General features: G+C 37.4%; 1 protein-coding gene across 1 annotated transcript; it reads left to right on the top strand.

Moving 5' to 3' along the window:
• The first annotated feature begins 17337 nt into the window (after positions 1-17337).
• On the top strand, positions 17338-21487 carry LOC136388777 (olfactory receptor 5P1-like). The gene is made up of 2 exons (XM_066360580.1): positions 17338-17397; positions 20444-21487. Exon 2 carries the CDS (start codon positions 20555-20557, stop codon positions 21485-21487), a length of 933 nt encoding a protein of 310 aa, XP_066216677.1. The 5' UTR covers positions 17338-17397; positions 20444-20554.
• The last annotated feature ends 3529 nt before the right edge of the window (positions 21488-25016 follow it).

Here is a 25016-nt window from a genome sequence, read left to right as displayed (position 1 = left end):
CTAACTTTTGTGAGCAGTATAGATTACGACTCTTGGTGAGACAGTGACAAAGTTCTGGAAGTGTGTGTGGGACTGGAATTATTACTGTCATCATTTTTGAAAACTACATGGTGTCACCCATTAAGAATTCACTATATTTGCTTTATTGCATATCTCTATACTTTATCCATTTGTTGATCCATCTTATTTTATAATAAACAGTAAAGGAAATTGTAGTCATCTGTATACTTCCTCATAAACACTATTGTATACAAATCAATAACTAGAGTTCAGTACTTTTACTTTTTATTTTATAAAATTTAATAGAAATTTAAATAAAGTAAAATATACAAATCTTAAGCATACGAGCACTGTGTATTGGCAAATGCATCAACCTGTGTAGTCAAGCACCTCTCATCATATAGAATATTAACTTCAGCCCAGGAACGTCCCCCATAACCACCCCCATTACTCCTGGCTCCCCCATACAGAGGTACACGTTGTAGTTTTGCAGTTCCAAAAATTTCATGCAAATGGAATTACACTAGTCTGCCCTATTTTTTGAAAGGTTTTATAGTTATTTTAGTACATACAAATACAACTGATTTTTATATGTTGACTTTGTATCCTGCAAGTTTACTGAATTCATTTATTTTTCTAACAGTTCTTTTTGTGTGTGTGTGTGTGTGTGTGTGTGTGTTTTTCTGAAGCTGGAAACGGGGAGAGACAGTCTGACAGACTCCCGCATGCGCCCGACCGGGATCCACCGGCACGCCCACCAGGGGGCGACGCTCTGCCCACCAGGGGGCGATGCTCTGTCCCTCCAAAACGTCACTCTGTTGCAACCAGAGCCACTCTAGCGCCTGCGGCAGAGGCCGAGGAGCCATCCCCAGCGCCCAGGCCATCTTTGCTCCAATGGAGCCTTGGCTGCGGGAGGGGAAGAGAGAGACAGAGAGGAAGGAGAGGAGGAGGGGTGGAGAAGCAGATGGGCGCTTCTCCTGTGTGCCCTGGTCGGGAATCGAACCCGGGACTTCTGTACGCCAGGCCGACACTCTACCACTGAGCCAACTGGCCAGGGCCTCTAACAGTTCTTTTTAATGGCGTCTTTAGGACTTTCTATATATGGATCATGTCATCTTAAAACAGAGACAATTTTACATTTTCATTTTCAATTTAGAGCTTTTATTTCTTTACTTGGCATAATTTCTCTGGCTAGGACTTGCCGTACTGTGTTAAATAGAAGTGGCCAGAGTGAGATCCTTAGCTTGCTTCTGATCTTCGGAAAAACGCTTTCAGATTTTCACCATTGAGTAGGTTTATACAGCAATTGATAGAACTCACACATTTATCATTTAAATTCACTGTCTTATATAGATAGGCATGGTACATGGTGCTCCAAAACAATTATGGTAATAATATCAAAAATCACAAAGTACTGATTACCACATCATATCTAATAATAATGAAAAAGTTTGAAATGTGAGAATTACCAAAATGTCACAGTGAGATAAGAAGTAAGCAAATGCTATGGGGAAAATGGTGCCAATACATGCAGTCAACACAGGGTTGCCACAGATACTCAATTTGTAAGAATTGTAGTCTGCAAATAACAATAAAATAAGGTGTGCCTATATATAAATAATTGTGGTCAGAGGCATTATGGTATATTGGAGATGGTTGCAGTCTTTGCTATGTCTTTCTCTCTCTGAAAGGTGTGATCTGTTTTCCTTCCCCTTGCCTTGAATCTGGGCTTTAGTGATTTGTTTTGCTAATAGAAGACAGTGGAAATGATGTTCTAGGTCTCTTGAGGCCAGATCATAGGAAATACCGCAACTTCCTTTTTTATTCTTTTAATTTTTTTAGATTTTATTTATTCATTTTATTGGGGGGGGGGGAGGAAAGAGATAGAACAGGAGGAGGAGCAGAAAGTATCAACTCCCATATGTGCCTTGACCAGGCAAGCCCGGGGTTTTGAACCGGCGACCTCAGCATTACAGGTGGATGCTTTATCCACTGTGCCACCACAGGTCAGGCTGCAACTTCCTTTTTAGCTCTCTTGGGACACTTGCTATTTCAGTCTGAACCACCTTGTGAAACATTCAACTCTTCTCCTGGTAAGACCATAATGAAAGAGTCTAAGATTACATAGAGAAGGAAAAGCTTTCAAACCATTTCTACCAAGGTGTGGGGCTTCTAAGTGAAGCCATCTTGGATTCTCTAACATGCCTAGAAAGCACCGAAATGTCTCTAAGTGACTTCTGTCAGTGCCATGTGGAACAGAAGAAATGCTGAACCAAACCCAACCTGAATTTCTGACTACAAAATAATGTTATATGAAAGAATTATTCTGTTTTAAGGTACTACGTTTTGAGTGACTCATTATGCAGACATGGATAACATGAACATCACTTTTCCTCGGCTAATAAATGACATTCCACTTACATTTACCAAATAATCAATGCAAAAAATTTCTGAGGCTTCCTCAACTATTTTTTTAACATATCTCTTAAGTATTTTATTTATTTTTCAATTAGAGTTGATGTACTAGATTATATTAGTTTCAGGTATACAACATAGTTACTAGACATTTATATAATTTACAAGTGATCGCTCCTATAACATCTATTACCCATTTGTCATCACACAGTTATTAAAATATTATTGATAATTTTCTCTATGTTGTACTTTACATGCTATCCGAGCCCATCGGCTCTGCAAGGGATGAATTAGGTCAATGGGATCCCCAAGGTGAAGAAAGCACAAGGAGCCAGAGGAATATGAGACATGCTGTGATGCTTTCTTACATGCTGTCAAGCAGTCCTGCAGTCCTGTAGTCCTGCAATCCTAAAGGGTCCTTTCCTCATTCCATGCTGTCCTCCAAGCTGTCCTGCAGCCTTAGAACCCCTCAGTCTCCTCAGACTCAAGTCTCAAGTCTCTCAGCCTCTCCTAGTCTCCTACCGAGCAGTGTCAGAGCTTGTAGATACAGTGCTTAGGGACAATTGCAGCATGGGGCCACCATCACATCAGTGAGTTGATGTTAGCTGCTGAGGCCGACAGCCCAAAGGGAGCATGGCTGCCCAAAAAGGTATGGCTATCCTAGGAACACCTGGGAACTGGAAGCCTATCAGGCATCTGATAATAAGTTCCTCCTGGCTGCTGCCCGGAAATGCGTGGGAGGTGCTGCCTTTGCAGTTTATGTTGCCAGCCAGAACTCACGTCCTGGATATAACCTTTATGGTCCCCACGCATGTCTATGAAGATTTGTATAACTAACAATTTTTGCTTCTTAATCTCTTCACCTTTCTCATCCTTCCCTTCAACCCCACTCACACCTAGCAACCATTAATTTGTTCTTAGCATATATGAGTTTGTTTCTGTTTTGTTTGTCTGTTTTTTTTATTTCACATGTAAATGAATCATGGTATTTGTCTTTCTCTGGTTTACTTATTTCACTTAGTACAATACCCTCTAGGTCCAGCCATGTTGCTACAAATGGCAAGATTTCATTTTTTATGGCTAAGTAATAATCCATTGTATGTATGTACCACATATTCAGACATTGGTCTGTTGATGAACACTTAGTTTGCTTTCATATCTCAGCTATTGTAAATAATGCTGTAATGAACATAGGTATGCAGCTATTATTTCAAATTAGTGTTATACATTTCTTAAGTTGAACCCAGAAGTAGAATTGCTGGATAATGCAGTAGTTCTACTTTAATTATTTGAGGAACCTCCATACCATTTTCCATAGTGACTGTACCAATTTAGAATCGTACAAATGGTGCACAAGGGATCCCTTTTCTCCACATCCTCATAAACACTTGTTGTTTGCTGATTTTTTTTAGTATAGCCATTGTGACATGTATGAAGTGCTTTCTCATTATGGTTTTAATTTGCATTTCTCTGATGATTAGTAATGTTGAGAATCTTTTCATATGTCTGTTGCCCATCAGTATGTCATATTTTGAGAAATGTTCATTTAGGTCCTCTACCCATTTTTTTTCCTCAGATTGGGGGGAGTGTGTGTGTTAAATCAGTGGTTTTCAATTTGTCTGTGGACTGGTGTTGGCCCACCAGAAATTTCCATCAGGTCCACAAAAGAATTAACCATGATGTTGTATGAAGATTATAGTACAACATTAGGGTGGGTAACTCTTTTGTGGGTCAGCACTGGTCTGTGGATTGGCAGTTGAAAACCACTGTGTTGAGTTATATGAGTCCCTTAAATATTTTTAATATCAACCCCTTATTGGGTGTATCACTGGCAAATGTCTTATTTCATTCAGTTGGTTGTCTTTATGTTTTGTTGATGGCTTTCTTTGTTGTGCAAAAACCTTTTTATTTTGAGGTAGCCCCATTTGTTTATTTTTTCTTTAGTTTCCCTTGCCCAAGAAGACATATTCAAAAAAGTATTACTAAGAATGATGTCAAAGAGTTTCTACCTACTTTTTCTTCTAGGAGTTTTTTTGGTTTTTCTGTTTTTGGTTTCAGGTCTTGCATTTAAGTCTGTAATAAATTTTGAGTTTATTTTGTATATGGTGCAAGACAGTGATCCAGGTTTTTTTGTTTGTTTGTTTTTTGTTTTTCCTTTTATGTATGTATCTGTTCTGTTTTCTCCACACTAGGTATTAAAAAGACTGTGTTTACCCCATTGTGCATTTCTGCCACCTTTGTCATAGATTAGTTGACCATATTGATGCGGGTTTATTTGTTGGTTCTCTATTCTGTTTTATTGATCTGTGTGTCTGTTCTCATGCCAGTACTGTGTTGGTTTAATTACTATAATGATGGCAGTATATTAAGAAGTATATAACTTTGTTTTTCTTTCTCAAGATTGCTATGACTATTCAGGTTTTTTCTGTGGTTATATATAAATTTTAGGATTATTTGTAATAGTTCTGTGAAAAAAATGCCATTGTTGTTTTGATAAGGGTTGTATTGCATCTATAGAGTTCTTTGGTAATATGAACATTGTAACTATGTTAATTCTTCCTACCCATGAGCACAGAATATCTTCCCATTTATTTGTATCTTCAATTTCTTTTATCAGTGTCATATAGGCTTTCAATTATAGCTTTTTTATCTTCTTAGTTAAATTTATTATTATTTTTTTTCTTTGAAGTAATTGTAAATGGGATTGTTTTCTCAATTTACTTTTCTGACAATTTGTTATTGGTATATAAAAATGCAACCAACTTGGGCCCTGGTCTGCTCGCTCAGTGGTAGAGCATTGGCCCGGTGTGTGGAAATCCTGGGTTCAATTCCCGTTCAGGGCACACAGAAGACGCGCCCATCTACTTCTCCACCCTTCCCCCCTCTCCTTCTCTATCTCTCTGTTCCCCTCTCGCAGCCAAGGCTCCATTGGAGCAAAGTTGGCTGAGGACGGCTCCATGGCCTCCACCTCAGGTGCTAGAACAGCTCCTGCCACAATGGAGCAAAGCCCCAGATGGGCCAATTATCGCCCCCTAGTTGGGTATGCCGGGTGGTTCCCAGTCGGGCACATGCGGGAGTCTGTCTGACTGCCTCCCCGCTTCTCACTTCGGAAAAAATATCAAAAAAAAAAAAAAGCAACCAACTTGTAAATATTAACTTTGTATCCTACTACTTTACTGAATTCATTTATTAATTTTAATAGTTTATCAGTAGATTCTTTAGAGTAATTTTTTCAACCACCAGAAATATTATGCCAGTCTGTGAAAGAATTAACCACCATAGTGTTGTATGAAGATTATGGACCCAGTGATCTTACTTGAATTCGTTTAAGCTTAGGGTGATTTCTGCCTTAGTGATCCCCAAAATAATTTTTCCTTTTTCTACCAGTCCTCATATCTGAAAAGGTTGAAAACCACTGCTTTAGGGTATTTTATACCTAGTTTCATGTTGCTTGCAAATAAGGACTATTCTTCCATTCTAGTTCCAATGCCATTTATTTCTATTTCTTGTCTGATTGCTGTGACTAGGACTTCCAGTACTGTGTTGAGAAATGGTAGTAAATGTGGAAATCTTTGTCTTTTTTTTTATCTTAAATAAAAAACTTTCAGTTTTTCACTATTGAGTATAAGGTTAGCTGTGGGTTTGTCATATATGGCCTTGATTATGTTGAGTTATATTCTCTCTATCCTCACTTTGTGGAGTGTACTTACCATGATTGTTGGATTTTTGTCAAATTCTTTTTCTGCACCTATTGATATGATCATATGATTTTATCTTTTGTTTATGTGGTATATCATATCAGTTGATTTCTGGATATTGAATCAATTTTGTATCCTAGGAATAAATCCCACTTGATCATGGTATATGACCTTTTTTATTATATTACTGAATTCGATTTGTAAATATTTTGTTGTGGGTTTTTGTATTTATGTTTATCGATAATATTGGCCTATAGTTTTCTCTTTTTGTAATGTATTTGTCTAGTTTTGGTAACAGGGCAATACTGGTCTCATAAAATGAATTTGGGAGCCATACACCTACTCCAATATTGGAAGAGTTGAAAAGGATAAGCATTAATTCTTCTTTGAATAGTTGTTAAAATTTACTTGTGAAGCCACCCAATTCAGGATGCTTGTCTGTTGGGAATGTTTAATTATTGATTTGATTTTGTTAGTAGATATTTGTCTTTTTAGATTTTTTTCTTACCTGATTCAGCCTTGCACAATCGTATGTGTTTAGAACTTCATCGATTTTTTTCCAGGTAGTCCAATTTGTTGGGATATAATTGTTCATAGTATTTTTGTAATAATTTTTGTGTTCTGTGGTATTGGTTCGCATTGTTCCTCTTTCATTTATGATTTATTTGAGACTTTTCTCTTTTTTATTGACAAGTTTAGCTAAAAGTTTATCAATTATGTTTATTTTTAAAAAGTAGCTCTTGGTTAAATTGATTTTTTCTATTATTATTTTAGACTCAATTCTCTTATTTTCTCTCTGATCTTCATTGTTTCCTTTCTTCTACTCAATTTGGACTTTGTTGTTCCTTTTCTAGTTCCTTTAAATGTAAGTTTAGGGTGATTGTTGCTTTGAGATTTTTTTTCTTTCTTGAGGTAGATATATATTGTTATGAATTCCCCTCTTAAAATTGCTTTGGCTGTGTTCCATAAATTTTTGGTGTCTTTGTGGTTTTGTTTTAATTTGTCTCAAGTTTTTTTTTTTATTCAGTAATAGAAGGGAAAGCAGAGACACACCCCTTCATGCACCCTGACTGGGATCTACCCAGCAAGCCCACAATTATTTTAAACATGGATTTATTATTTCTAGCAAAAAGTATAACATATCTATTTGTTATATTTTATTTAGAAAATTAAATTTAACATGGCGACATTGATCAATAAAACTACATAGGTTTCAGGTAAATATTTCTATAACATTTGAACTGTTGATTATGTTATATACCCATCTCCCAAAGTCAAATCATTTTCTGTCACCTTGTATTTACTGATTTCCTACCACCACCTCCCCCTCATCTCCCTCCCCTGGTAACAACTTCATTTTATCTATGTCCAAGAGTCTCAGTTTTATATCTCACCTATGTGTGAAATCATATAATTCTTAGCTTTTACTGATTTTCTTAATTCACTTAGCATAATATTCTCAAGGTTCATCCATGTTGTTGTAAATGCTAATATATTATTACACTGGGGAATTTTCATGAGGTTTTAGAACTATTTCTATATATTTCTGCATCACTGATTCCAAATCTGAAATTAGTATTTTGGTGCATGCTCTAGTTTTTATGCAATTTTAATTTATTTTTGTTACAGTTAATGGCATGCATTGGTTTTTAAATTGGAGTTCAAGGGGAATTACTCTTGGATTGAACATAACCACAAAGCAATTAATGTTTTACAAACATCACTTTTACATAATCATAGTTGTTTTTAAATGTAAAAAATTACTATCTAGTAAAAGCACCCTCTTATTTTGTTTTAAGATTGAATCATGGCTTCTTCAAGTGTAGGCGTAAATGTAAGAATAGTCCTGACACCGTCTGTTATATATGTGGCTGTTACAGACTTCAACGTCAAAAGGGCAATATTTCATCATTTGTGACATGTGCATATATTACCTATTTTCAAGTTCCCCTTGGCGATCAAGACAAGAATTGGGCTCCTCATATTGTGTGTCATAATTGTGAGGAAATGCTTCGTGACTGGACAAAAGGAAAATGCAAAGGAATGCCTTTTGGTATTCCCATGGTTTGGCGTGAACCTAAGGACCACAGCAGTGGCTGTTATTTCTGTCTGATCCATACAAAGGGCATCAGCAAGAAAAGATAGCATATGATCACATATCCTAATATTCCTTCAGCAATACGACCTATCCCGCACTCTGAGACACTCCCAGTTCCAGTTTTCAATGGTTTTATTTCTTCTAAGGATGAAGAAAGTGAACATGGTGATCAAGTGTATTTTGATAAGATGCATGAGGAAATGGTTGTAGAATCTGAAGGGTCTTCTTCTGATACCAAGCAGTCATTAACCCCTCAGCAGTTTAGCCAACCCAAATTGCATGACTTAGTAAGAGATTTGGGCCTATCAAAGAAAGCAGCTGAGTTATTAACCCCCAGGCTTCGAGGAAAGAATGTACTTCACCAGTCAGCTAAAGTATCCCATTTCAGGAAGCATGAACAAATTTTTGTGGACTTTTTTTCGAACACAAACACTTTGTTTACTGTCATGATATCAGTAGTCTTCTCAGCCAGCTAGGTGTTACCACTTACAGTCCAACAGAATGGCAGCTATTTATTGACAACTCTAAATGGAGTCTGAAATATGTTCTCTTACACAATGGTTATGTTTACGCAGTGGTTCCAATTGGTTATTCAACTCATCTGCGAGAAGATTATAATGACATAAAAATTGTCCTCAACTTTCTGAAGTATGAGGAGCATAACTGGATCATTTGTGTGGATCTTAAAATGGTAAATTTCCTGCTAGAACAGCAGAGAGGTTTCATGAAGTATCCTTAAAGCGAAAGTGACTGCTTTCAACATATTATTTCTGCTTTTCCTGCCTTGTCTTTCGAGAAGATAAAAGCAGGTATATTTGATGGACCTCAAATTCGAACTCTCGTACGTGATGAAGAACTTGCCAGGAAGATGAATAGGAGGAGAAAGCAGCATGGCAGTCTTTTGTGGCACTTACAAAGAACTTTCTTGGCAACAAAAAAGCAGAAAACTTTGAACTTCTGGTTCAAAGGATGCTGTTGGCTTTCCGCGACATTGGATGTAACATGAGCGTTAAGATTCACTTCCTGAACAGTCAATTTGATAAGTTTCCCGAAAATCTTGGAGCTGTCATGATGAGCAAGGAAACGCTTTCATCAAGATCTAAAGACAATGGAAGAGCATTATCAGGGGCAATGGGACAGAAATTGATGGCAGACTACTGCTGGAGCATCAAAGGAGATTGTCCTCAACAAGTATACAAACACAAGAGCTACAAACACAAATTTTTGCCTGAATAGAATTTAAAGAAGTTTTGTGCAAATTTTATGATTAAAATAAATGTTTTATTAATAATATGTTCTATTTTGAAATTGTAGACAAATTCTGATGCAATCAAATCTTTTAGTGTATTAGTGTATTTACTGCATTATATAAATTATTATATTTTCACAAAGATGATGCTCAAAAGACATTCTATTTCATTATGTTAAACTAAATGTTGAAAATTTTACAATAAGATGAAAACCTAAAATCTTGAATTGCAAAAAAAAAAAAAGCTGTAGCTTACAGAGAAAAACCAATATCAGATTTGAGATCAGCACACTAGAATTAGGTAAGAACAAGTGTTTTTGTGGATGCAACAAAAATTTTGTTCCCTGGTGTTACCATTTCTTATGGCTGAGTAGTATTCCACTGTATATGTACTACATCTTCTTTATCCAATCCTCTATTGAGGGACACTTTGGTTGTTTCTATGTCTTTGTCACCATGAATAATGCTGCGATGAACTTGCAGGTGCATTTGTCTTTGCATACTGATATTTTCAAATTTTTCAAGTAGATACCCAGTAAAGAATTGCTGGATCATATGATAGTTCTATTGGTTCTGTTCTTAATTTTTTGAGGAACCACCATACTTTCTTCCATAATGGTTGTACTAGTTTATATTCCCACCAGCAGTAGATAAGGGTTCCTTTTACTCCACAGTCTCTCCAACACTTGCTATTACCTGTCTTGTTGATAACAGCCATCCTAACAGATGTGAGATGGTATATCATTGTAGTTTTGATTTGCATTTCTCTAATAGCTAGTGAAGATGAGCATCTTTTTATATATTTCTTGCCCATTTGTATGTCCTCTTGGGAGAAATGTCAGTTCAGGTCCTCTCCCCATTTTTAAATTGGATTGTTTGCTTGTTTGTTGCTGAGCTTTATGAGTTCTTTATATATTTTGAATATTAACCCCTTATTGGAGGTGTTGTTTACAAATATCATCTCTTGTTTAGTTGGCTGCCTATTTGTTTAGTTGTCATTTTCTTTTGCTGTGCAGAGCCTTTTAGTTTGATATAGTTCCATTCATTTATTTTTTCCTTTACTTCCCTTGCCTTTGGGGTCAAATTCACAAATTGTTTTCTATGACCAAGGTCCATGAACTTTGCACCTATGTTTTCTTCTATGTATTTTATTATTTCATATGTTACATTTAGGTCTTTGACCCATTTTGAATTAATTTTTGCAGGGGAACAAACTGTAATCAAGTTTCATTCTTTTGCATGTAGCTTTCCAATTTTCCTAGCAGCATTTATTGAAGAAGCTTTCTTTTCTCCATTGTGTGTTTTTGGTTTCTTTGTCAAAGATTATTTGTTCATATATATGTGGTTTTATTTCTTTAAAAAATGACATTGGGATTTTTATGGTGATTGCATTAAATTTGTATATTTCTTTAGGTAATATGACTATTTTAACTATGTTGATTCTTCCAATTGATAAACATGAAATATTTTTCCATTTCATTGTGTCTTTTTTAATTTCTTTTAATAATGCTTTGTAATTTTCAGTATATATGACCTTCACATCCTTTGTTAAGTTTATTCCTAGATATTTTATTTTTCTGTTGTTGCAATCATAAAAGGAATTGGTTTTTTGAGTTTGTTTTTTGAAGTTTTATTGTTGGTGAATAGGAAAGAAATAGACTTAAAAACCAATACAGTAAAGTTGCCATTGTATTTTATTTAATAGAAATTATGTTAAATCTATAAATTGTTTTGTATAGTAGGAACACAGTGAATGCTTCCATTATTTGTATCTTCCTCAATTTCTTTATTTAGTATCTTATAATTTTTCAAGTTCACGTCTTTTATTTCCTTGGTTAAATGTATTTCCAGGTACATTCTTAAAAATTGCTGTAATTGTAAATGGTATTGTTTTCTTAGGTTCTCTTCCTGTTATTTTATTATTGGTGTATAAAAATGGAACTGATTCTTGGATATTCTGTATACTGCTACATTACTGAATTCATTAATCAGTTCTAGTAATTTTTTCGTGGAGTCTTCAGGTTTTTCTGCATATCTGATCATGTCATCTGCAGATAATGACAGTTTTACTTCTTCCTTTCCAATATGTCTGCTTTTTATTTTTCACTTTAGTCTGCTATGGCTAGGATTTCCAGTACTATGTTGAATAAGATTGGCAAAAGCAGACATCCTGTATTGTTCCTTATGTTAAGGGAAATGCTTTTAGTTTTCTGGCAATGAATATGATGTTGGCTGTGGATTTTTCATATATGGCCTTTATTACATTGAGGTATGTTTCTCTTATTCCCACCTTGCTGAGATTTTTTTAAATCATAAATTGGTGCTACATCTATTGATATAATCATGTAATTTTTATCCTTTATTTTATGTAGTGTGTCATGTTTGTTGCTTTGTAAATATTGTACCAACCTTTCATCCCCAGAATAAATTTCTCTTGATTATAGTTCATAATTTTATTTTATTATTTTTGGCCGAGACGGGGAAAGAGTCAGAAAGAGGGACAGGTAGAGACAGACAGGAAGGGAGAGAGATGAGAAGCATCAATACTTCGTTGCAGCTCTTTGTTGTTGCTCCTTAGTTGTTTATTGATTGCTTTCTCACATGTGCCTTGACTGGGGGGGTGGGGAGGTAGCTACAGAAGAGCAAGTGACCCCTTGCTCAAGCTAGTGACCTTGGGTTCAAGCTAGTGACGTTGGGCTTCAAGTCAGCGACCTTTGGGGTCAAGCCAGAGACCATAGGGTGGGTCATGCCTATGATCCCATGCTCAAGCCAATGACCCCACACTCAAACTGGTGAGCCCACGCTCAAGCTGGATGAGCCTGTGCTCAAGCCCGTGACCTTGGGGTTTTGAACCTGGGTCCTCCGCTTCCCAGTCTGATGCTTTATCCACTGCTCCACTGCCTGGTCAGGTCATGATTTTTTTCATGTATTGCTGTATCAGATTTGGTAATATTTTGTTGAGGATTTCTTTCTCTTTCTTTTAAATTTTATTTATTTATTTATTTATTTGAGAGGAGAGAGAGAGAATGAAATAGGAGCAGGAAGTATCAACACCCATATATGCCTTGACCTGGAAAGCCCAGGGTTTCGAACCTGCCACCTCAGCACTGCAGGTTGACGCTTTATCCACTGTGCCACCACAGGTCAGGCTTGTTAAGGATTTCATTGTCTGTATTCATCAGGGATATTGGCCTATAACTTTTTTTCTTTGTAATGTCTTTAGATTTTGGTATTAGGATAGTGCTGGCCTTGTAAAATGAGCTTGGTGGTCTTTCCTCCTCTTGAATGTTTTGGAATAGTTTGAGAATGATAGTTATTATTTTTTGAATGTTCAATAAAATTTGCCTGTGATTCAATCTAGTCCAGGACTTTTGCTTGCTGAGATTTATTTTATTACTCTTTGCATGTTATTAGTTGTAATTGGTCTATTCAGATTATTTCTGATTCAGTTTTGAAAGATTATATATTTCTAGGAATTATCCATTTCATCCAAGTTGTCCAATTTGTTGGCATATAATCATTCATATTATTTTCTTATAATCCTTTGTATTTTTTTGGTGTCAGTTGTTATTTCCCCATTTTTATTTTCTTTTTTCGAGAGAGTCAGGAACATCAATCCATTTCTGTGTGTGCCCTGACCAGGGATTTAATCAGCAACTTTCGCTCCCTGGAAACGACACTCCAACCAACCAAGCTATCCAGCCAGGGCTTATTATTGATTGGTTGATTTTTAGGGAGACAGAGAGAGGAAGGGAGAGAGAGGAGACAGGGAAAGGAGACATTTATTTGTTGTTTCACTTAATTGTGTATTCATTGGTTGCTTCCCATGTGTGCCCTGGTCAGGATTCAAACCCACAACCTTGTTTCACAATGATGCTCTAACAGGCTGAGCTAACAGGGTAGGGTTTACTTCTCCTCTTTGATTTCTGATTTTATTTCCTTGGGCCCTCTCTTTCTTTTTGTTGATGAGTCTGGGTAAAGGTTTGTCAATCTTGTTTATCTTTTCAACCAGCTAGCTTTTGGTTTCATTGATCTTTTGTATTTATTTAGACTGTATGTCATATATTTATTCTCTAATCTTTATTATTTTTTCCTCTCTACTTTTTCTGAGGTTATTTGTTGTTCTTTTTCTAGTTCTTTTAGATGTAAGGTTAAAATCGTTTATTTGAATTTTTTTCTTTTTTCTTTTTCTTTTTGAGATGGGCCTATAACGCTATGAAATATCCTTTAAGGACTTTTTTTGTATGTTTTATAGATTTGGGGTTGTTGTGTGTTCAATTTCATTCATCTGAAGGTAAATTTTGATTTCTTCCCTGATCCCATTGTTGACTTATTTATTGTTTAGTAACAGATTACTTAGCCTTTATGTGTTTATTTTTCAGGGATTTTTTTTATTGAAATTGATTTCTAGTTTTATATCATTGTGTTTTGAGAAGATGCTTAATATGATTTAGGTCTTCTTTAATTTATTGAGACTTGTTTTGTGGCCTAATATGTGGTCTATCCTAGAGAATGTTCCGTGTGCATTTGAAAAAAAATGATATTCTGCAGCTTTGGGGTGAAATGCTCTGTAAAGAACAATTAAATTTATTGGTCTATTGCATCATTTAAGGTTGGTTTTGCCTTGTTAATTTTTTGTTTGGAAGATCTATCTCCCTGACTAAATGTGGTGTTAAAATTCCTTACAATGACTCTAATTTTGTTGATCATTTGCTTTTTGTCTTCCAAGATTTTCTTTACATATTTAGGTGCTTCTATGTGATGTGTATATATGTTTACAAAGGGTCTATTCTCCTATTAGAGTGATCCCTTTAGTATTCGGTCATGTCCTCTTATCTCTTGTATGGCCTTTGTTTTAAAGTCTATTTTATCTAATATAAGTATTGCTACCTCACCTTTTTTTTTGTTTCTGTTTGCATGGAATATCTTTTCCTATCCTTTCATTTTTAGTATGTTTGTATTTTATATTCTGATATGGGTCTTTTCTAAACAGCATATATATAGATTTTATTTTCTTATCCACTCAGCTATAACGGTTGGAGGTTTGATTCCCAGTCAGGGCACATTCAACAATCAGCCAATGTATGTATAAATAAGTGGGGGGAAAATATTTTTTAAAGCTTACACCTAGCCTGGCCTGTGGTGGCATAATGGCTAATGCATCAATCTGGAATGCTGAGGTTGCCATTTCAAAACTCTGGGCTTGCCTGGACAAGGCACATAAGACAAGCAATCAATGAACAACTAAAGTGAAACAACTATGAGTTGATAGTTCCCTAGCATCCCACCTCTTCTCTCTGTAAAATCAATAAATAAAATTTTTAAAATAAAAGGAGGCCTTGGACAGTTGTCTTAGTGTAGAGAGCATCAACCTGGCATGCAGACGTCCCAGGTTCAATCCCCAGTCAGGGAAAACGTAAGAAGTGACCATCTGCTTCTCTTCCATACCTTTCCCTCTTTTCTTCTCTTCTCCTCTCACAGCCAGTGGCTTGATTGGTTAAAACATTGGTTCCAGGCGCTGATGATAGCATGGTTGGTCCAAGCATTGCCCCAGATGGTCGTTCGAGGTGGATCCCAGTTGAGGTGCATGTGGGAGTGTGTCTCACTATCTTCCCTCCTCTCACTTAAAGAAAAAGTCACATTTAGGTTTTTCAAACATATTAAATGGAGAGTATTTATCCTAGCATCCATGGGTTAATAATATTTAGAAAATAATTAAACTAGAACTATTAAATTTAATAAGAAAAAATATAAATTCATTTTCCTTATTAGAATCAATGGACTTAGCCTGACCAGGCAGTGACACAGTGGATAGATCATTGGACTGTATGCAGAGGACCCAGGTTCAAAACCCCAAGATCACCGGCTTGAGCCCAGAGGCCACTGGCTTGAAGCCCAAGGTCGCTGGCTTGAGCCGGGGTCACTGGCTCTACTGTAGCCCCCCTGTTAGGGCACATATGAGAAAGCAAGCAATGAACAACTAAGGTGCCGCAAAGAAGAATTGATGCTTCTCATCTCTCTCCCTTCCTGTCTGTTTGTCCCTGTCAGTCCTTCTCTCTGGATCTCTCTCTGTCTCTGTCAAAAAAAAAAAAAATGAATCAATAGACTTAAGTTATTATGCTTTCAAATTGCAATAAAAGCATGTAAGTGGTTAGCCTCAACTTCTGGCCCTTATTTTTTCATGCAGTGATAATAAACAGTTTGCCAATGACTACCCATTCATGGGTAGTCGTAGTAAATTGTGCTGTGTTTCTGCGTAATTACTCATATTAACCCGTGGCTTTCTCCCCAACACTTGGAGTCCTCAGCCAAAGGGTCTGTTTTGTCTACAGAGATAAAAGTAGGGCCCTGCTGTGACTGACTTTTCTCCATCTCTCTGGCCAAATTTCTATTCCAGGAATTTTTCATCCACGTCTGTAAACAAGCTTTCATCAGGATCCTTGAAAATATACCTTTGTTAGTACCTAACTTTCTGTTTATGCTGCCTTCCCTAACTGCCCCTTAGGTTCAAAGTAAATGGTTTCTTCTCCTATATTTCTGAAGCACTTCTACGTGCTTTCATTATACTACTGATAACGCTCTGTGATAAATTCAACTTGGGTTGAAATTTGTTTGATGTTTTGTTTTGGATAGCAGGCCCTCAATTTAGTTTAGGCAATGGGTTGACTAAATTAGTGATTAAATGAATGATGGGTTTGCTTTCACTTCTCAAGGCTAATGGAGTACTGGCCACATCCACTGTCCAAAATGATGAATAATTCAGTTTAATGCAGAAGAAAGACTGAGCAAGATACTGATCTACTGGTAACCACCATTATTTAGATTTGGAACCTGCTTCTTTATTCTAGTGTTGCAGTCTACTCTGCTTCTTGAAAATAAGTGAGTACTCTTAAATAGAACTGGTGAAGTAAGGAGGCTTATATATCACAGTGAAATATCTTGATGCTTTCAGGTTGCAAGAGATTTTTTCACAGAGGGTGATCCTGGAATGGGCATGGGACAAATGACTTCTATAGGAAGTAACAGGGTACAGCCCTGACTACAACTGGAGGATGGTGAATGATGGTTGTGAATAGCAAAATAACTCCACTGGAGATGTCTCATCTATCAGAATGTGTGAAAAAAGCTGTAGAAATAATAAATGTCCATGGTAACCTTTAGAGACAAAGGAAGGTGGAGTAGCTAATGTACTTGCTACTGCCTGCGGGCTCAGTGGATGCGGGTGTTTAGCTGCCCCAGAAGAGTTCTTTGAATTATTCTGTTTGGGGGCGAGAAGGAAAGAGTTCTAAGACACCTAAATAGTGGACAATCCTGTGTATACTGAATTCCAGAAAGAATCGTCTTAATTTTTTTTTTTTTTTGCAGGTAAATAGTCACTAAGTCAAAGTAATGTTTTCTTCCTTACTATTCCCTACTTCAATTCTAATTATCCTTTTCATATTGACTTAAAGGTTTCTTTAATTGGAAAGTACACTGTTGTCAGCCTACTAACCCTAATAAAGTAGGAAGCTAATTATTCTGAATGTTTTCTATGCTATGGGAGACCAAGCACATTTTTACTTTCATTATAACTAAAGGAGAAGAAATTCTAAAGGACACCAGGCATATAGATGCTCCTTTGGGAAGGGCAACCTGACCTTAATGAGTCACCAGGCTCTACAAGGTTTTCTGAACAAGAAAATTATTTTCTCAATGGGGCAAGAAAAACAGCCCTAGGGAATTTTTATGTTCTATTAGAATCTTCCTTTTCCTCTGGTCATACACATAGATAACATCTTCATCCTCAGAGCATGTATGTAACTGTGGTCCTTGATCCAGGGGAGCAGTCAGTGTTTACACTGTTGAGTATTCAGTCCACTACTTATAAAACTAAGTGGCAAACTTCTGCTTTATACAATTCTCTTAGGGATGCAGCCTCAACAATTCTGGCTCTGAAGGTGAGTGCAATATTTATGGATTATGTTTAAATACTTTTAATTTTTATTTATTCAATGTGAAATTAAAAGTAAAAGAAGGTGTCTGATATACTTTGCTCTTGACCTCTGTGGAAACTGGCCTCAGCAAGGGGCGCACTGCAGAATGGCTACTCTGGGCACCCACACCAGGCTTCCAGGGTGGCCCAAGGCATATGGATGGTCTGAAGTAGCCAAAGCAGCTGCTATGCTTCTGTAGCTCAAACTATGAAAGGAACTGAAGAAGACACACTAGATACTCAGGTGGGATGAGGCTCAGGGTCCTATGTCTTGTCGTCACCATGCATTGAGAGTCAGGTCCCTGCCCCAGGTAGGCGAACATGAATGGGATGGCAAAGTGAAGAGCTGGAGAAAGAACCCTCTGTGGCCAGTACAGAGGAAGGGAACAGCAAGATTCGGTTATCACATTATGCTTCTCAATGGCATAGTCCTGAAGTATGCAGGCATCAGATATTGGACTTTCTGTCTTATTTGCATTGTGGTGAAAATATCCCCTGCCATGTGTTGAAAGAAAAATTATATATACATCTCATCAAAAAATTAAACAGCAGAAAATCTACAAACATTTCATTTTTACCTAATTAAAAGTAGTTATATGGCCTGACCTGTGGTGGCGCAGTGGGATAAAGCGTCGACCTGGAACACTGAGGTTGCCGGTTCGAAACCTTGGGCTTGCCTGGTCAAGGCACATATGGGAATTGATGCTTCCTGCTCCTCCTCCTTCTCTCTCTCTCTCTCTGTCTCTGTCTCTCTCACTCCTCTCTCTCTAAAAAATCAATAAAAATAAAATATTAAAAAAAAAGAATAAAAAAAAATAATGATTATCTAGAAGGTGTTTTAAAAAAAAAAAAAAAAAGTAGTTATGCCTGACCAGGCGGTGACGCAATGGATAGAGCGTTGGACTGGGATGCCAAGGACCCAGGTTCGAGACCCCGAGGTCGCCAGCTTGAGCGCGGGCTCATCTGCCTTGAGCAAAATAAAAAATGCTCACCAACTTAGACCCAAGGTCGCTGGCTCAAGCAAGGGGTTACTCGGTCTGCTGAAGGCCCGCGGTCAAGGCACATATGAGAAAGCAATCAATGAACAACTAAGGAGTCGCAACGAAAAACTGATGATTGATGCTTCTCATCTCTCTCCGTTCCTGTCTGTCTGTCCCGATCTATCCCTCTCTCTGACTCTCTCTCTCTCTCTGTTCCTGTAACGAAAAAATAAATAAATAAATAAAATAAAATTTTATATTTTTATATATATATGGTAGTTACTTAGCCTTGATGTATGACCAAACAACTTTGGGTTCTTTATGCATATTATTTATTTTATTCTAACAACAAAGCTGCATTACAGGAACTATTATTCTCATTTTACAAATGAAAAAACAGTCACAGAGATTGTCATGTGCAAGTTAGAACAGGTTCTCAGCGGGAGGCCTGTGGTCGGTCCTCTCTCTTCATCTCCATGACTCTTCTCTCAGCACCAGTGGAGGCTCGCACGGCGTGCACAGAGATGCAGAGGTGGCCCCACACATGCTGCTCAGGGCTGCCCCCTTGCCCGGACCAGCGTGTGTTCAGAGGCTGACAAGAGCACTGGGAGGGTCTGAACAGTGTGCCCCAGGTGGAATGGCCAAAGGAACTATAGGCGCTTAATTTTAGGAAAGGAAAGTCTGTGGGGCGGGCTAGCTGTATTCAAATCTGTCAGAGTTTTTCTACAGAGAGGAGGTGGTTAGTACCAGCGATCACTGAAAAGGTGAGAACAGATTTTTAATGATAGAGCTAACAACAATGGCAGCAAGCTCCCTGTCACTAGAGTAATTTAAATGCACTTGATAAAATTAAGAAAGAGAACTCATTTTTTAATGAACTGCATATTCTCAACTGTTGATTTTTATATCTTACCATTCATTCATTCAAAGAACGAAGTCCCATTATTGGAAGTACTGAATGATTTCTCTTTTGTAATTGAATTTTATCGGGGTGGCACTGGTTCACATTAGTATAGAGGTTTCCAGTGCCCATTTCTACGGCAGAGCTCTGTACACCGCTCTGTATATTCACCCACCCACCCAGGTCTAGTGTTCACCCATCACCATGTATCCCCTGTGCCCTCCTCCACCTCCCGCTGACAGTCACACACTATTGTTGCTGTCCATGAGTTGTGTGGGTTTTTTTGTCCTTTTTTGTTCTGTCTTTCTTATTCAAAAATAAGACATTTTTATGGTACTCAGTACCTATATTTGCTATTTTTGGTGCTTAGAACTTTAAGAACTGAAATAACATTGTAAGCAGAAAATTGTGTTTCTCTGAATATTAGAACCTAAAACACTGAGTAGAAAATATACATTTCATGTTAACATGTCTCTTAAAAGCACAAGAATTGCAGAGAAGCATGTATAGGAAGATACATTTAGAAACTAATCAGAGACAGATTATGAAGCTTCATGAATACAATGCTAAGAATTTTTACAAATTATCATCTAGCATGTCAGATATGAAAAATTTTGTGGAAACTGGGATAGTATTTTATTGATAATATTGACTGAAACTGCAAGTTATAAAAGTAGATAATAATGTGTGATTACAAGTAAGTAAATGTTACTTACTTATGCCCCCAAAGTATACTAAATCAAAATGGATCATGAGGCATTGTCAAAGGTTTGTACGTGAGTCTTTCTTTAGTTGTTCATTACATGTATAAAGTAATAAAAGAAAATGCATGCAAAAAGGAGTTATAAAAATATAGAGTGTACTGATAGATTTTTATTTAGCTGAAATTTATGGAAACAAAGGATGTATATATGTGAAATTTTCAGGTAAATAGCATAGTCCCAATTATATTATTTTATAATATTTTACAAAATACTTTAAAATTATTTTCACACTTCTATTTTCTCATTCTGATGAGCACAACTTCTTTTCTAATTTTCACTGACTCTTTAGTATACCCTGAAATGATCACATTGTACTATAATTTCTCTGTCTTCTCTTATTATCTATCATTAATTATTCTTTCACAGGATGCCTCAAAACAGAGGAACTTTGCCTTGGCCAAAACACAATGGCTAAAAACAAAGAAGCATAAAAATGAATGTTCACATTTGCCTCAAAAGGAATAATTCACAGAAAACATGGAGGTTGGAAACAACACCCAAGTGACCGAATTCATCATTCTGGGGTTAACGGAGGATGCTACAATGTGTGTCATTTTATTTATTGTGTTTCTAGGAATCTATGTTGTCACCTTAATGGGCAATGTCAGCATTATCATGCTAATCAGAAGCAGCCCTCAGCTTCATACCCCAATGTACTTTTTCCTCTGCCATTTGGCCTTTGTAGACATTGGTTGCTCCTCCTCAGTCACACCTGTCATGCTCATGGGCTTCCTGAGGAAAGGCATCTCTCTGCCTGTTGCTGGCTGTGTAGCTCAACTCTGTTCTGTAGCGAAGTTTGGGAGCACTGAGTTCTTCCTGCTGGCCACCATGGCCTATGATCGCTACATGGCCATCTGCTCACCACTACTCTATACCACCCGCATGGCCCCCAGAATCTGCATTCTCTTAGTGGGGTTGTCCTACTTGGGTGGATTTGTAAATGCTTGGACATATACTGGCTGTTTATTGAGTGTGTCTTTCTGTGGACCCAATCAGGTAGATCACTTTTTCTGTGACTTCTCCCCTTTGTTAAAAATTTCCTGCTCAGATGTCTCCATTGTTGAAATCATCCCTTCCCTCTCTTCTGGGTCCATTATTGTGGTCACAGTGTTTGTGATATCTCTCTCTTATATGTACATCCTCATCACCATCCTAAAGATGCGTTCTGCTGAGGGCCGACACAAGGCCTTCTCCACCTGCATCTCCCACCTCACCGCTGTTACCCTCTACTATGGAACTATTACCTTCATTTATCTGCTTCCCAAATCCAGCTACTCAACCGACCAGAACAAAGTGGTGTCTCTGTTCTACACGGTGGTGATCCCCATGCTGAACCCTCTCATCTACAGTCTGAGGAACAGAGATGTGAAGGAGGCCCTAAGAAAGACAACTATCAGATTTTATTCTTAGGATCCATTCTTACCATGTCAAGTGAACTGTAAAGTTTGTGTTCACCTATAGCTCTCTTAGAACCTACCAAATGGTACATAACTGATTGCTTAAATTAAATACATACTTCTTTTCTTTTTTTCTTTTCCAAGTGAGAGGAGGTGAGACAGAGAGACACACTCCTGCATTCCCACATGGGCCGTGACCAAGATCTATCCTGAATGCCCCCTGCAGGGGGTGCTCTGCCCATCTGGGGCTGTTGCTTGGCAACCAAACATTTTTTTAGCACCTGAGGCAGAGGCTCCATGGAGCCATCTTCAGTGCTGGGGCCATCTCACTCAACCTATTGAGCCATGGCTACAGGATAAAAAGAGAGAGAGAAAAAGAGGGAGGAGTGGAGAAGCAGATGGTCACTTCTTTGTGCTCTGATGGGGCTCGAACCTGGGACATCTATATGGTGGGACAACACTCTACCACTGAACCAACCAGACAGGACCTCATACTTCTCCTAACTCTCATTTTTATACACTTGTATACATTTTTATACACTTATTACTATAGTTATCACTATTAACAGCTGTAGCTGCCAACTGTTTTTTTTATTATTTAATTTACCTAGCAAGCAATAATTTGCACTTACTATATGCGAACCCACATTACATATATTAACTGGTTTATTTCTCTAAACAACTATATGAAGTAGTACAATTATTTCTATTCTACAAATAAATAATTTAGGGCATGGAGTCATTAAGTAGACTGCCCAAAATCATGCAGCTAGGAGGTTGTGCGTTCATTGTTTCAGTCTAGGAAGTCTGAGTCCAAAACCATTATTCTCCATTTAATTTTCACAGAAGTTTTATGATTCTGGTATTATAAAGTTTCTTCAATTTACATAAAGAATACTGAATCCTAGAAAGATATAATAGTTTTTCCAGAGAGATGTGAACTCAAATCCTCTTGTTCCATGACTTAATCTATACTGAGACACCACATTCAATCTAATGATTCCAGCTGTGTCTGTCCTAGAGGATTTGATTGGAGTAAACGAGTCCAACTGTTTCTTTGTATCAGGCTCTTGAACAAACTCTACATCTGAGAAGGTCCAGGTTGTGAAGAATACAAAACAAAGATGAGGATCAATCTGGGCCATTTCCATCTTTTAGGAATCAGGTCTGGACACCATAATATTAAGATTTGACTGGAAGTTCAAACAGATGTTAAAAACAAATAATTTTATTTGGTATAATGTAGTCTTCTTTAATGGTAAGAATTAAAAAGGGTATCTTTAATTCTAATATTAAAATTGGTTCAAAAACAATCGTATTTCTATAGTCTGAATTTATAAGAAAATTAAAACCTGTGACTAGAAAATGATCACCATGCGACTAGAAAGGGGAGGATATTTTTCTGGACTAGGAAAGTCCCAACTCTAAGCAGTTGATGACTGTAGAGCATGTGAAAGCAGGACTCAGAGCACGAAAGCCCATGTCTCAGTGCAATGGGACGGGAGAAGTGAAGATGGGGAGGGAGAAAGAAAAATAGAATAAAATACAAAGTATTTAAAATAAACTGTTAAAAAATGTAGAATACAATATTGCAATTTGGCGGTATAAAATACAGAAAAAAATACCAAAAGTTAATATAGGTAAGTTAAGAACATGAAATGATTAAACAATGGGTAAAGCAAAACTGTTTTCTATACTCACAACCAAATATGTGGTATTTTCTCCCAATATCAACCAAGTGAAAAACCAATATTGTCTAAATATCTAGATAACAATTTGATGACCTATTTTTAAAATTCAGTTGTGACACTAAGGCAGTTCTGTCAGACTTCACAGGTTTAAGGATGCAGTCCCACAAGACTGCCCTCACTTCAGACACTAAGTACAAGTAATGGATCCCATGGTACCCACATTACTGCCCAAGTGGCTACAGTCAGGGGTCCTCATATCCCACTCCCAGGCTTGGCAATTTGTTGGAATGGCACACAAATTTTGTACAAGCATTTACCTACACTTACTGGTATATTGTAAATGATAGAAAGGATACAAATTAGCAGACATATGCAGAGATGCATAGCTCAAGGTCTGGAAGGATCCCCAAGGCAGCAGATTCTGTCACCATGATGTTAGAGTGCACTAACCACCTGGGATATGCCTGTGTTCACTGGTCAGGAATATCTCTACATCATTGTTTAAAAATTTTTATGGCAGCTCCCCAACCATCATTAGTTCAATCTGTATCCTCTGTCTCTTTCCTGAAATACATGCGGTGTACATAATATTCCAAGCTAGTAATTATAGCTTGTTATTTATGGGGACCAGCTACCATTGTGAATCTGTCCAGGATGCCACCAAAAGCCTCCTCGTTAGAACAAAAGATGCTCCGTTCATCCAGGAAATTCCAGGGGATTCAGGAGCTGTGTCGGGAACAGGGATCAGTCTAAATACTATACAACAAAAGATACTCCCTTGGGGTATATTCCTAAAAGTGGGGTAGCTGGGTCAAAAGGCAGTTCGATTTTCAGTTTTTTGAGGAATGTCCATTCTGTTTTCCACAGAGGCTGCACTAGTCCGCATTCCCACCAGCAGTGCAGGAGGGTTCCCTTTTCTCCACATCCTCGCCAGCACTTATTCTGTGTTGTTTTTAGGAATATACCCCAAGGACACCATAGAACAGCTCCAAAAGGAGAAATGCACCCCCATGTTTGTGGCAGCATTGTTCACAATAGCGAAGATCTGGAAACAGCCCAAGTGTCTGTCAGAGGACGAGTGGATTAAAAAGCTTTGGTACATATATACTATGGAATACTACTCAGCCATAAGAAATGATGACATCGGATCATTTACAATAACATGGATGGACCTTGATAACATTATATGGAGTGAAATAAGTAAATCAGAAAAAAACTAAGAACTATATGAATTCATACATAGAAGGGACATAAAAGTGATACTCAGAGACATGAACAAGAATGTGATGGCAACAGGGGTTGGGGGTGGGGGGAAGGGGGATGGGGCGAGGAAGGAGAGAGGGGTTGGGGGAGGGGAGGAGCACAAGAAAACCAGATAGAAGGTGACAGAAGACAATTTAACTTTGGGGGAGGGGTACACAGCACAATCAAATGTCAAAATAATCTAGAGATGTTTTCTTTCAACATATGTACCCTGATTTATCAATGTCACTGCATTAAATTTAATAAATAAATTAAAAAAAAAGATACTCCCAGCACCCTTATTACTCAGGAAATAGTAAGAATTATGGGAGTTCATATGGGGATCTGGGAGCAGGAACCAAAATTACATTTCTATTATGTAACAATCCAGCTGGGACACCGTACAGCAAAATGATAATAAAAGTACAAAGACACTGGCACACTGCTACAATCCCATTCAGTCAATAATTATTAACTCCATCATCATATATAATAAAATGTTCCCCAGGGTGAGACTATTCAGGCTTGCAGACTTTCATTTGATACTAAAAACAGGAGTGATATCAGCCATATATGTCTTCACCCTTTCATTATCTGGTATAATTGAGC

The sequence above is a fragment of the Saccopteryx leptura genome, chromosome 1 (genome assembly GCF_036850995.1).
Source record: "Saccopteryx leptura isolate mSacLep1 chromosome 1, mSacLep1_pri_phased_curated, whole genome shotgun sequence".
In the NCBI taxonomy this organism is placed as follows: domain Eukaryota; kingdom Metazoa; phylum Chordata; class Mammalia; order Chiroptera; family Emballonuridae; genus Saccopteryx; species Saccopteryx leptura.
Note: the sequence above shows the minus strand (reverse complement) of the source record. Positions and strands in the feature narration are given on the sequence as shown.